The sequence below is a fragment of the Tachypleus tridentatus genome, chromosome 6 (assembly GCF_004210375.1).
Source record: "Tachypleus tridentatus isolate NWPU-2018 chromosome 6, ASM421037v1, whole genome shotgun sequence".
Lineage (NCBI taxonomy): Eukaryota > Metazoa > Arthropoda > Merostomata > Xiphosura > Limulidae > Tachypleus > Tachypleus tridentatus.
Genome location: NC_134830.1, coordinates 30,384,394 through 30,399,297, shown reverse-complemented (window position 1 = coordinate 30,399,297; position 14,904 = coordinate 30,384,394). Strand labels below are relative to the sequence as shown.

General features: G+C 34.7%; 1 protein-coding gene across 9 annotated transcripts in view; it reads right to left on the bottom strand.

The window, feature by feature from the left end:
• Nucleotides 1–14,904, bottom strand: part of LOC143252175 (nocturnin-like) — an 89,405-nt gene that overhangs the window by 13,179 nt on the left and 61,322 nt on the right. For 5 of the 9 annotated variants that reach the window (XM_076503908.1, XM_076503909.1, XM_076503905.1 and 2 more), the window contains one exon: nt 87–355. In XM_076503908.1, the coding sequence (XP_076360023.1) occupies nt 87–355 (269 nt within the window). Of the gene's footprint in view, nt 1–86; nt 356–1,892; nt 4,287–5,352; nt 7,247–7,782; nt 8,107–8,329; nt 9,008–14,904 lie in introns of those variants that run through there. The other 4 variants (XM_076503906.1, XM_076503913.1, XM_076503914.1 and 1 more) reach the window with 4 other exon arrangements.

Here is a 14,904-nt window from a genome sequence, read left to right as displayed (position 1 = left end):
CGCGCACCAAATGTAATTTCTAGTCTTAAATTTTGTATATTATATTCACCTTGAAAAACACCCAACAACAACAGTTAAAAACTTACTTTGTGATAAAACATTCCATTGCATAATACGAATAGATTCCTGAACATGAGGTCTGACACCGTCAACTGTCGATTCTTCGGACTCACAAGAGGGTGCTGGAGGTCCACGTAGATTATGAAATGAACGTTTAATTAGTAGAGGTAGATGTGATAATTCTTCTTTACACTTCAGCATCAACTCTTCCCGTGTAACTTCTTCTGTTATATCCAGATCATTGTCCTCCTTATCTTCATTCATGATCTTTGGAGTCGAAGTAAAACTTCCCATCCTGTAAAACATATTACACTCAGGGTGGATCAATATATTATATATTGACTACTGTATTTTTAAAGGCTGATTTTAGAAATGTAAATTAAAATTTGGAGAAAATGATTTTTATGTTTTTATTTTACTAGTTTAACTAGTTAAAATGAATGTAATTTAAAAGAGGAAAATATTCCCCCCTTTTAAAAATTAATCCTACAAATTTTAATTTTATCTGTAAAATCTGCAATAATTTCAAAATACTCGGAATGTGGTTAAGACACGTAATAATCAATATTGTGGAACCAGTCGTAACACGATTAACTCGTATCTCCACAAGTGCGCTTAGCATCTTAGTCAAGAAAATAGTAATCTCTTCAAGCAAATATTTAAGAATATTTCTGAATCTCCACATTGAATGTCTAACATGTAAATAGATATCTTATATTGTCATAATGTTATGCAATTATTTTAAATACTCAGGCATATATGTGATGGTAAATAATTATTTTAACTTTTATAAATTTTATATTTCTGGACTCAGCATTAAAAACTAGATTCATTTTTTTTTTCTATTTGAACGCCGTGCATGAAACAGACAAGATCCTTTAGGGTTAGCACCACTCATTGAAAATTGTATGACATTAAGTGCATCGTAAACGAAAGTCAAGGAAACGAACAATTAATCAGTTGTACTTAATTAATCCTGACTTAAAATAACTTGTGTTCTGAATCCAGTGAATTCATTCAGTAACTTGTTAGTATGCGCTAAAATACAAACTCAACCTAAAACGATTTGTTAATACAGGTTTTAAAATACCAAGCCTAATGCAAAGTAACTTCTTAGTATTAGTTTTTAACACACACTTCAACCTAATGTATAAAAACTTGACAGTGTACGTAGTGACACACTCTAACCTACTGTAATTTGCTGGTGTATGTCTTAACACTTAAATCTAATGTAAAGTAACATTTTGGTACAAGTTTTAGCATACTTAAACTTAATATACAGTAAATTGTCAGTATATATTCTGACGCAGTTGAATCTTAAGTAATGCCCCCCGCTAGTACAGCGGTATGTCTCCGGATTTACAACGCTAAAATCAGGGGTTCGATTCCCCTTGGTGGGCTGAGCAGATAGCCTTTGTGGCTTTGCTAAAAGAAAAACACACGAATCTTAAGTAAACCAGATCAGTTCCCTTTCTGAGTTTGTTTCGTTAAAAGTTATCGATGTATGTTTTCCACTGAACTTAAACTAAAATAAGCAAATTGTGAACGTACACTCTGACACAGCTGCAGCTTTTTTAAATCAAAGATGCCAATACATATTCTGACGCACATATCAACCTAAAGAAAAGATGCAAAAATATTTTGTGACACACGCGTGAACCTAACGCGAAGGTATCAATATATGTTCTGAAAACACACACACACACGGTTGAACAACGATAAGTCTTCGAATTTACAACGCTAAAATCAGGGGTTCGATTCCATCGGTATGGCTTTGCTATACGAAAACACACATTTTTGGCCCGGAATGGCCATGTAGTTGGAGTGCTTACCTCGCAACCTGAGGGTAGTGAGTTCGAATCCCCGTCTACTAAACATGCTTGCCCTTTCAGCCGTGGTGGCTTTATAATATGATACTCAATCTCACTATTCATTAATAAAAGAGTAGCACAAGAGTTGGCAATGAGTAGTGATAAATAGCTGCTTTACCTCTAATCTTTCATTGTTAAATTAGGGATGGCTAGCGCAGATAACTTTCATGTAGCTTTGCGTGAAATTCAAAGCAAACCAAACCACAATTTCAAGCAGTACAAACTGAAAAATTAAGTTACGGAAAAGCAAACTGGAACAACTATACAGATAAATCTTAGATAAAATCCAACCATAAAGAACACCCAAAAAAGACGCGAATACACCAGAAATTGATGAATATTGCCAAATAACCATCAAGTACCTCATTATAACAGCTAAACAAGCAATGCCAAATCACACTCAAACATAAACGACACCTACATGGCAACCACATAAAGAATTAATAACAATGATAAAAGAAAAACGACAGCTTCATGGACAATACACGCAAAGTAGAGATTCCACAGTTAAAACATAAATACACTCAGAAACAAAATTAAACGATGAAACTGACCCAAAACAATTCTGGACACATTTAAAAGAGGTTCACATATCCAAGAAACACAAATCACCTACCTCTAGAAGAAAACAACAAACAGTATACAAAACCTGGAAAGGTTGAAACATTTAAAGAACACCTGAAACACACCTTTCGAACAGGAAATGAACCAGATGTGAATACACATGTGAATACAATGGGTAGTGATAACTAGCTGCTTTCCCTCTGATCTTACACTGCTAAATTAGGGACGGCTAGCGCAGATAGCGAAATTCACAAAACAAACAATTATCCATCTCAAAATATGTACTCAGAAACTGTTTAAACACCTCAAGCACTTAGCAACCTATGACTAAATTCCGGATAGATCCCGGTTTCTTGGAAATAAGTGACTATACTAATGCTCTACAAAGAAAAAAGAAAAAAAAGCCAGCAAATAAACCGAATAGTTACTGCTAGAATAGCCTAACTAGCTGTACAGCTAAACTTTTAGAAAATATAATCTGTAACCGGACTCGCCACATTCCCCGAGATCAAAATGGTTTTAGAAAATTCAGACAGATTTCCGATCATCTTTTGCACTTGTCAGAAATAATTATAGATAATTTTAGCCAAGAACACTGTTATATATCTTATCGGCATCGAGTAAGTACTCGACACTATGGCACATGGCCTGAGGTTCCATGCGTCAGAAATGGAACTACCACAGTATCACCAGCCGCCCATCAAACTTTCTGGACCACATAAAATACAGAATAAATGTAGGAAGAACCCTTTCAAAGCCACTTAATCCATAAGAAGGGGTAGTTAATCCGATCTTATTCATCAAGTATGTAAGCAACATGCTATTAAAATATCTCGATTTGCCGACGATGCTGTAGTCTGAAAAAGTGCTCTCACCCACACCCTCGATAGCTGCAAAAACAAAGTAGAATATTGTCGAAATTAACGTCCCAAAAAATCAACAGCTAGTCTTCACGAAACGTAAAAAGGGCCCACTCAAATTATACATGAACAAACCCTACCGCAAAATCTGCCAAAATACCAAGAACTAACTTGTAAAGAATATTTTATCACAAGTTTGGAAACGCTCAATTTATGTCAGTTGTTAAACACGTAAATAAAATAATAGAACCTCATAAGACAAGATACTTCTATAAAATTATATAAAACATACGTACGCCCACTAATTGAATATGCCTCCCCATCTTAAGTAGACACAGCACCAAAAACCATAACCCACAAAGCATACAAGATACATTACTCACCACAGCACCCAGCACCACCTCATCGAATTTATGCAATTATACAAATAATACCCAACAGACTCCTGCATAATTCACTAAATTATTTTGCGAAAAGTAGATTTCTACTGCAAACATGATAGAGATAGTCCAAAGTACCTCTTACCAGTAAATATTTATATTAGAAATAAACATGTTATGAAGCCACCAAATACTAGACTTAAAAATCTATACAGTGGAGCCCCTCACTAACGACTTCCCCTGTCATACGACCGGAAAATTTTTGACGGTACCCTGTTTGCATTAAATTGACCCCTCGTGGACGACTTCCCCTCAAACGCGACTAACGACCTACCAAATTGAACAATTTTGATTATTTTACCTCTCACTAACGACTAAGTGACATTATTATGTGGCATATTCTGTGAAGTTACATAGCGGTCTGCCTTCTCATTTATGGCATATTACAAATGAGTTTAATTATTCCGTAGTTAAACAGTATTACGTAATCTACTTCAACAATAAATCTATTTCCAGTGCGTCGAATCGAAAAGAAGATTAATTTTCATTGGTAAATTAATCTTATTCTCAATGCGCTCAGTGCGCTTATTCTATAGTACATAATGAATTAGGAACACTAAATCGGATTATTTAACAGACAGGATTAGTGTGCATAATATGAAGATTCCTCATAACACAGACTCAATTTTCACCAGAATGTCGAAGAGAAAGTTGCTTAACTTAGAAGAGAGAGTTTCCGTCATTAAACGACACGACAAAGGGGAAACTGCAATAAAAATCGCCACGGATCTTGGAGTTGGTAAAACCCAAATTCAGACAATCATTAAAGAGAAAGAAAAAATTTTGAAAAAGTGGGAAACATGCGAAAATCCAGAAAAAAAGCAGAACAAGAGAAGATGCCTATACGACGAGTTGGACGAGAAGGTGTGGCAGTGGTTTGTGAATACAAGATCCAGGAATCTACCAATTACCGGGAAACTCATTCAAGAAAAAGCATTAATATTGGCTTGGCAATGAAGGCTTCTCTGGTAGCAATGGATGGTTAGATAGATTCGTAAAATGGCATAATATCAAAGCAGCTATTCCCTGTGGCGAAAGTGCTGAAGTTTCTCAAGAAGCAGTTGAAGATTGGACTAATCGTCTCCCATCCATCTGTGAAGGCTATTCCCCTAATGACATATTTAACGCTGATGAGACTGGGATACAATACAGATCACTTCCAACGAAATCAATGGTCAAGAAGGGAGAAACGACATCCGGTGTAAAAAGTTTCGAAAGAAAGAGTTACAGTAATGCTTTGCTGTAGCATGTCGGGAGAGAAAGTTCGGCCACTTGTTATTGGTCATAGTGTTAAGCCGCGTTGCTTTCGTAATTCTGATATGAATTCATTGGGTGTAGATTATTATCACAACCGAAAAGCTGGATGACAATTCCCATATTTACCGAACGGGCAAAAAAATTTAACAACAAAATGAAACTTCAGAAACGCAATGTTCTGCTTTTTATCGACAACTGCACTGCCCATGTTGCAATCCCGCTATCTAATGTAAAAATCGTTTTACTTCCTCCTAATGCAACTTCTAAACTACAGCCTTGTGACGCCGGAGTTATACAGACCGTCAAACTGCTGTATCGCAAAACATTCTTGAGACAACTTTTGTTTCATATGGATAACGACCAGACGGCTACAGGTCCCGAGTTGTGCAAAAAAATCACTCTTCTGAACGCAGTTGTGTGGTTACGCGTCTCTTGGCTTCGAGTTAAGACTTCCACAATTCGGCTTTAACTTCTGTTTAGGCGAAGTGTCAAACGAAAGTGAAGACAATGTTTCAGAAAACCAATCTGACCCCGACTTCAGGCCTGTTTTGAATGGTGTAACTCTTGGCGAATATGTCAACTTCGACAACGAAACTCCAGTTTGTGATGATTCAGTTTCTGACAATATTATCGCGTGTCCTGAAGAAATCGAGAGTGATGATGGTGAAGAATGTGACGACACAACTGTAGAGTCTTTCGAGCCAATTGACTGTGCCACTGCAATGTCATATGCAGAAAAACGTTTACAGTTTGGTCTCAAACACGGCAAAATGGACATTGTAGATTGCATGGTAGCAGTGAGCAAAGACATTGAAACTGTACAATTTTCGAAGAAAAAACAAACAAAAATTAGTGATTTCTTTAAGAAAATGTAGTTTCTTATCGTATTTTAAGTCTGTATTTGATCATTTTTGTGCGTGTGTAGCATTTCTTCTACAGTGATTTCTTTATAAAAATGTATTTTATCATCGCATTTTAAGTCTGCATGAGCATTAGTGATTTCTTTAGTTTACGATCGTATATCCAGTCAGTATTTGAACACTTTTGCGTGTAACATTTTACAGTGATTTTTTTTAAGAAATGTATTTTAGGATCGTATTTTAAACCTGCATTTGAACATTTTTGTGTACAGAATGGTGAATAGACTTGTGTTTAAACATTTAATAGCCTCATAAAATCAAGGTAAAGTAGTGAGAAGTAGTGAAAATATATTTTGCATTACATATTACCGCATTTTTTATTTCATTTTTAAATACTCCATACCCTTAAAATGAACAGAGACCGATTGCCTATTATAAAAACGTACATAATTTAAATCTTGGTAACGAATTGGGTATCCACCCCTCACTAACGACTCCCCCTCATTAACGACCTTTTTGTCGAGGCATTTCTGAAGTCGTTAGTGAGGGACTCCACTGTATTAGTTTTAAGCTAAGAATACAGCATTAAAAAAGTGTATATGTTTGTGTAAGTAATATCTGACTATTTAGCTTAACGAATGCGACAAGTATACACCGAAACATTCGTGAAATGCAAGCACTGCAATAACAAACAAAGCAAGAATATATCATTGAACCTCAGGACGGTTATTAAAAGTGTTAATACCAGCCGTCATGAAATCACTTTTACATCAAGTAGGTTTCTCGTCATCACAAAAATGTATCAGTCACATGAATATAACTAAGTACCTACGTGGGCATTGTCCGGAAGGGGTCAAAGTATCTCCCACTTCCTCTGACCCTAAGTAATATTTATATTAACATTCGACAGAAGCCATATCTAATACGGAAGGGAGGGAAAAGGTTCATATGCACCTGACCCTCCCATTTCAAGACCTAAATCCCGGTGGATGAATTTCCATTCTAACACGAAGGTGTCAAGAAATGTTGGGACATAAATTTAAACTTAATGTTAAGTCCATAAATGTTCTAAAGCAGACGTATACTCCAAGCAAGAAGAGTTGTCAATAAATAGTTTTGATTAAGCTTACTTCAGTAATTCAACAGTAAGAAAGAAGCTGAAATGACAACTTTTATTAGGGCTGACAAAGAAAAGTGAGAACATTATAAAAGCATACAGATCTTCCAATGTTCGTCTTCCATGTTGCAGAACTATATGCGAACATTTTACGATACAAACGGAAGTTTTCTGACAAATTTAACATAACATTTTGAGCAACACAATCTATTAGTCCATCTCGGCTGTTCCATTCCTTAAAGTATCTAAAATATTACTTAGGTATCAAAACAAAAAAAAAGGAAATAACTACAGCTCCTTGTTGGCTTTTTTCTTCTTTTTTTGAAGGTTTACTGAACTCGGATCATTCTAAATAAAACCGGTTCATAAGTCAGTATGATGGTTAAACACACGGTACATCTGAACTCTGACTCAGTCTCGGAAAAGAAGGTACTAAACTTCACATAAGCATTGACGTCACATTGACGTAGTTGGGGAATCTGGCAAACTGCCATCTTAAATCCAAGCGCAAGAATGTATGCGACAGGTTTATAAAAAAGCAGAAATTACCAAGAACAAACTAACAAATGCTGTTGCTGATGTTGAATTTCGTACACAACAACTCGCACAAGCTGATTAAATTAAAATTCCATGATTATGATTGTTTATAGATTTATTAACAGTTAGACGTTTTAACTCTAAAAACAGCAACACTGATACTGTTTGCGTCTCAAGTAACATATAGTAAAGGGAAGAAAACTAGTTAATACGAACCATCGCCAACTCGTGGTCCACTTTAACAACTTGATAGGATTTTGACCGTTACTTTTATAACACACTCACAACCCAAAAGTGCTGGGTGCGATTGTTTTATTTATTTTTGTCTAACTATTATCAAGACACGCTCAGATTTACACTGCTCATCTCCCACACGTGCACGCGCGCCTTTAGTTTTGACCTAACCCTAATATTCTACTACAAAACTATAAATAACCAGCAGCGTGGCATTTTATTACCACTACTTTAACACAGATACTCTGCGACTTAAGTTGGATACGACATATTTATTACAAGTATTTAAACGTCCTGAATCCACCTCTTCACTTTTACAAGTTATATTTTCTTTGTATAACAATATCATTATGAGTTCACAAGTATATACATTTCGGTTTAATTGAATATTAAATGACGTCATGTAATTTGATATATATTTTTTTCGATTATTTCCTTAAGACTTACCTCTATTATTTACTCTTATTTCATAAAACTTCATTATTTATATAATATATTATACTGAAACGGGAAACAAAATAAATACTACCTGACAAGATACATCAAGAGAGATTTCGTGGTCGCGATTTTTGTGTCGTGTTTCAACTCAGCCATTATAATATATGCAGATACTATAGACACAGTTATTACTTATCACTGTCACAGTATCAGCAGATGTGGTTAAGGAAACGAATTACGACCACTTGTTGAAACTCCTGACACTTCGGAGTGGAGTTTGAGAACCGGTCTCCACAAAACAGAAACTGTAGGGTTATGTATTTTTATCCTACCTCTAATTAGTATAGAAGTTTGTGCAACTACGAGATTCGTTGAATTTATACTGACTGTTACTTTCGAATGCAGTACGTTTCAAATGGTTTTCTTCGGAGCTTAAGTGAAACACTAACACGTAGTCAGTTTCAATACACGTGTAGCATTACGTTCTCTGGTCTTCCCTCTCCCAACTTGCGAAACTTCCTTCTCGTTCGCTCGCTTCGTAGCTTGTTACACCATGGCTACTAAAAACCAATCGTTCTTAACAAAAGGTTGCAATACAGGCGAACTCAAGTCTTCTTATTTAAGTCAGCCAATTAAAATGTTTTTTTTTTCTTGTTCTAACGTAACTGGTCAGTTTTCGTTTCCACTTTACTTGTGAAGAGAAAGGTACGTTTGAAAATATTTTCTGAACCCGAACGACCTTATTCTGTTTACTACCCCAAACGTGTTGGTTTTCTGCGACCTTGCTCTAGTTGTAATCCAATCAGAGTTAAGAGTAATAACAAGGCCCGTAATATTTCGGTGTGAGAAGATAATAATCTATTAAATAGTGTGTTTCTCATCATCACACCCACGTAATTTCCGGTTATGCGACTGTGGGTAAAACTTGTCTCCCGATTCATAACTGTTTTATGTTACAGAAGTTAAAAAAATACCATTTTTAAAATGACAAAAATTCACAAAACTGTATTTATATTTATATTTCTCTATTTTAGTTCACTATAGTTCATCACTTCATAAATTTCTACACGGCAACTAATTTGAAGAGCTCCGTATTATTGAATTTCGAATAATGTTTTAATAATACCAAAAATTTGGTGCTAAAAACTATACCTAAACCGGTTCACAGATGTTTATTTCAGTAGTACTGTCAAGCACAACTTTAGTACACAGTTTGTAAAATTAATAACTAAATTATATAAATGGCAATGTCTGTCACTTCACGTGCGATTTCTTGAAATAGGGTTATAGAAGCCAAAATACATATATCCAGATAAAAGAGTTTGATTACTGTCTACCCATTACGATTTCAGTGACGGAAGTGCAAGAAGGCCGTGAAAAAAGTGAGGTGCCACGAAACATTATCAATATACTGAGTGTTGGTATAATAAGCCTAAAGTAGAAACGTAGTATGGGATCATCTAGCCTAGAGTCAAGTGTATAAAGCGTGTATTAAAATAAAAATATTGATTCTATTTTAAACTTAGTTTCTGAATTAAGATATTTTCTGTTGTATCCACTAATGTTTTTAATAAACAAACTTATTTAATCAATGGAGACTGTAAATTAAAAAATTAATTTTTGTTGTCGTCGATACACTTACAACATACAGATTAACAACATTAGGTTATACATTTATTGCTAAGCATCATGGCATAAAAAGCCATTGTTAGAACATACTATTACCAAACCGCATAAGATTTTCAATATATTAGTTGTTAATCTAAGTAATTTTGACAGTACCTGTTATATGAATACGCCGTGAATTTATTTCATGAATGATTTTAATTATTATTGGTTTACAAAATAATTTATCAGTGTTTAACTGCCTAACTTGCACTTTCTGCCACTTTGTTGTGTGACGAATTTATTATCATATATCTAATTTAATACCGATGCTTGTTTAAAATAAGTATTTATTTAGAAATATACACAACTTACACTGTCAAATCAGTATTGCAAAATTTCTGCGTATCCACTAAAACTGCACAAAATTATCGAGTGTAAGATATGGTTTGTTTTTGAATTTCGCGCAAAGCTACACGCTAGCCGTCCCTAATTTTGTAGTGTAAGACTAGAGGGAAGGCAGCTAGTCATCACCACCCACCGCCAACTCAAGGAGTACTCTTTTACCAACGAGTGTAAGAATCAGCAATATATAGTGTGTACGTAAACACTGGTGTTTCGCATTTACATTGTTGCGTAAGCTGAAATTACGAGAAACTCTCCTCACTTCTATAAATATAACCAACCAAACGCGACGCGCCAACATATATTATTGGTTTGCTATTGTTACTGTACTATAAACTTCTGCAGCTATAACTGTGATTGTTATAACGATTATTAACAGGAAACATCAGATACTTGACCAGGAACGTTGACAGACTTCGAATACTGCAAACCAATTAGCGGATTCGCATTGGATATTAGTATTTTAAAGAAAATTTTATATAACTTTAGCAAGCGATGGATAACTCTGCATTGGGACCAGTGAAAAATGAAGAACACAGAACTAGTTAGCTCCCTGCAAGTGAATTGCACCTACTTCAATTCAAAATTACTTCGCTCATCGTGAACCCCATAACATGTCAACGAAGTTCCAGACCAGATAAAACACTCAGGATTGTTTATACGATTATAAACATTGTGTGCAAAAATCACTATTTGTAATAACCGTTAAAGCATATTGTGTTATTGTTTGTATATTAAAATATAATTGTATTAAGAAAGAAAATTGTGTTTATTAATCTTCTGGGCAAGTATCATAAATTGGAAATGTATTGGCATTTATTTAACTTCTTGATCTAAATTATCATTTAACCAGTTTAAGGCTGTTCGAAATTATAATACGTTACGTAATAGTTGTCCCAGGTTGATTTCACAAAATTTACTTATTTCAGTTCGTCATGAAATGTGAGGTTAATGTATACAATGGGGTTGGGTACTGGTACTTTCTCAGTCATTTTTGATAGGCTATGTGCTGGTATGAAAAATAAATAGCAGTATTTAGTATTCTAGTTTAATCATTAAGCCAAACGTTATTGGAAGGCGACCTTAAACACTATAAAATTACAATGTGTATTTTTTAAAAGCGTAAAACTATTTGTATGGTTCAATCACAGAGATCGAACCTGAAATATCAGCGTTATAAGCCCTCAAGTTTACTGCTAAGCCACGGAGAAGCGCTTTATTTCAAACTTACTGTATAATAAGACATAAAAAACAGCGTTTTTTACACGTTTGCATCAAACGTTGTCAACCTTATAATTATGTATTACTTAGATACAAACAAAGAGCAACCTTTAAAAAACTAACATCATTACAGAAATAAACGTTAAATATATTAAAAAAATTGATTATTTTTGGGTACGTGCATTTCTTCATGTGTTACTTTTTGCTTTGTCTAATCTCACTGTTCTGTGCTCGGAGAGTAGAGATTACGAAACAGGTAAGAGTTGTTATGAATTTCGCGCAAAACTACACGAGGGCTATCTATGCTAGCTCTCTATAATTTAGTATTGAAAGACTGCAGCGAAGGCAGCTAGCCATTACCACCAACTCTTGGGCTACACTTTTACCAACGAGTAGTGGGATTGGTCATAAATCATAACGCCTCCACGAATGAAAGATAGGACAGGAATTCGAACATGCGACTCGCAGGCTGATTACGTAACAGCTGTATTTCCTGCTTATTGTTGAATACAACAATAAAAAACATAAACTTCGTTTGTATGGTGAAACATTATCATTAAATCTAGCTGGTAAGCCACTGAACAGTAATAAACATACCTTTTTTTATTTTGAACCAAAATTACGAACACTGCTTGCTGTTTATGGATTTAGGAACAATACTAAAATACAATTTTGTTTTACTGCATGTTCCTAAATTTAAGGGCAGTTATCAACACTAATTCGCGCGTAGAGAGCCTAAACCATCTTCGGTATTGTTAACCCTAATCTGTATTGGAGTTTATTTTACTTCATTTCTTATTACTGGCAGAAACTCCGCCCTAGAGGGGTTTGTTTATGCTAACACTCACTAATCTCAATATCCATACCTCGAGAAAATTTAGAAAAAGTAATTTCCGTTTCATAGAAATACTGCACGAGAAAATTGTTCGATTGTGTTCTTCGGTCACACGCAATTCATTGCGTCAAAATGATTCAATGTAAAAATAAATTGTTTTATAAATTTTACTGATATAAACTGTAATATTTTATATATTAAAAGTGGTACACTTTGTTGAAAAAAATAAGTTTTTAAGAACTCCAATTTCTCAGTGCAACATTTAAAAATTACATCAAAGATATAATCAAACTCTCACGAAAAGTCATACATGTTCTTATTGTGAAAGAAGTAATTTTATTTAAAATTGCGTTCTGTTATAAAGAAATGGTTGTTGTAATACCGTAGTTATGTTTCAATTGTCTGCAACTTGAATAACCAAAACAAATGAAATGTTTATGGGTTTTTCTTTGTTGTGATACCATTCAGTAAATGACGCAGGAGTTTTGGTTGCATACATATATAATGACATACACGTTATATCCATTATAGTAAGAAGATGAAAAGCGGTGTTTCAGTGGTGCTGTTTGCACACCATCTTTGTTCGACATCAAGCCAACCTGATGAACGTCACTACAACCCACGAACTATGCAAGTAGTCCAACAGGTAAAAATAATGAAGCAACAGCTGATAATATAGTAAAATCTATAAAACACACATACGACCGATAACAGAACGTGCAGCACCAGCTTGGATATAACGCGAAAACTATTTAAAACTAAACTATAAACACTACAAAACGCACTACTTACAACAGCATATAGGTTTGTAAAAAAAGGAAGTCAGTGATTGGATAAGTGAACCACTTGCCACAGATTTTGTAAGTCCTTGAACAGTGGACAAGTACCAATTGATTGGAAATTAGCTAATGTCACTTCCATTTTCAAGGAAGGTAACAGAAGTTGTTCCAGTAATTACTCTACTAGTCTTACATCAGTTGTGGAAAAAGGTTTGGAAAGTGTGATAAAAATGCTTTGCAAGGTCATTTAACAAATTTATAAGTATCATTTGGATGAAAATAGCCTTAAGAGTACCACGAAAGAAAATAATGTTGGTGTAATGGTTGATCAGTCTCTTAAGCAATCCAAGCAGTGTGCTATTGCTAGTAGTAGGGCAAATAGGATTTTAGGTTTTATACATAGAATACTGAATAAAAGTCTTAAGAAATTATAATTTTCATTGTACAGGTCACATTTGGAGCACTGTCTACAGTTTCGGGTTCCTTACCTTAGAAAAGACATTGAATTGTTGGAAAGGGTTAAGGAGGTTATTAAAATGGTACCTGTGATGGAGGGATTGTCATATGAGAAGAGATTAAGATCCTTAAAATTGTTTATCTTGAAAAAAAGAAGAGTTAGAGTGGATCTGATTCAACTGTTATGATTGTAAAAGGAAGTGATAATGTTGATGTGTCAACATTTTTCATAATTAACAGCGAGAATTATAGAACAAGTATAGACTTTGATTTTATTTTTCAAACAGGGTGTTCGGCCTATGGAATGAACTGCTTTCAAATGTTGTAGAGGCAGTAAATTTTAGCTAGTTTAAAAGAAAATTTGATAGATATAGGAATACGTTCTTGTTTTTATTTTTTAAAGGCCCGGCCTCGCTAGGTGGTTAAAGCCCTCGAATCTCTTTAAGTTCACTTCTTACCGATAAAGATTTAATGTCCTCATAGGAATAATAACGTCCAAAATTACTCACTAAAGTTGACAATTCGTGTTGTTCGACATCTATAACATTCCTGGTCAAATTCTAAAGATTTTCGATTAAAATAGACGTCAATCACAATTATAGCCTCCTGGTCCTATAGCTTACTAACCGTAGCTGTCCGATAATATTCTCTTCTCTCTCGGCGCGTCGGTTATTACACACCAATCACACGAGACTCAGGATTTTTAAGACTATTCTAGCGCGTGATGCTGTTAATCACAAATATTATATAGATGTACATTGTTGATCTTTACTCAAGAATTCTCTACACATTTTGAGAACAGGCGGGACTTGCACGATACATAGTCAACAACATATGTCACATGCAAAAAATAAAACCATACAGAAAAAGCGTAGGTATTATAACAAATGTGGTAAATCCCTTACAGATAGAACAACTGTGATGGACCAATAGGTTCCTTGTTGTCCCTAAATATTACGTTATACAGAGTACCAAGATAAACATCCTCGGTGTAGGTGTAGTCTTATAGCAATGCCACATCAGGCTATCTGCCGACTCCACCGAGGGGAATCGAACCCCTTATTTTAGCGTTGTAATTGGGGAACAAACTTCCTCGGCATATATGTTCAATTACACAAACATAGAAACAATAAATGACAGAGTCTTACATAGTTCATTAAATTACTTCCTGAAAGATTGGCAAAAGAATTATTTGTAATTTACAATCGTTTACGGTTGCAAAATTCAAAACAACTGCTCTTGTTGGAATCACCACTAACTACTGATAAGCCCAAGACTGAGAACGTACTCAACCAATACCAGAGCGAATAATTATTAATTCATGACCTATAAGGTTACTGAACCGAAAGAAAAAAATGTTTAGTG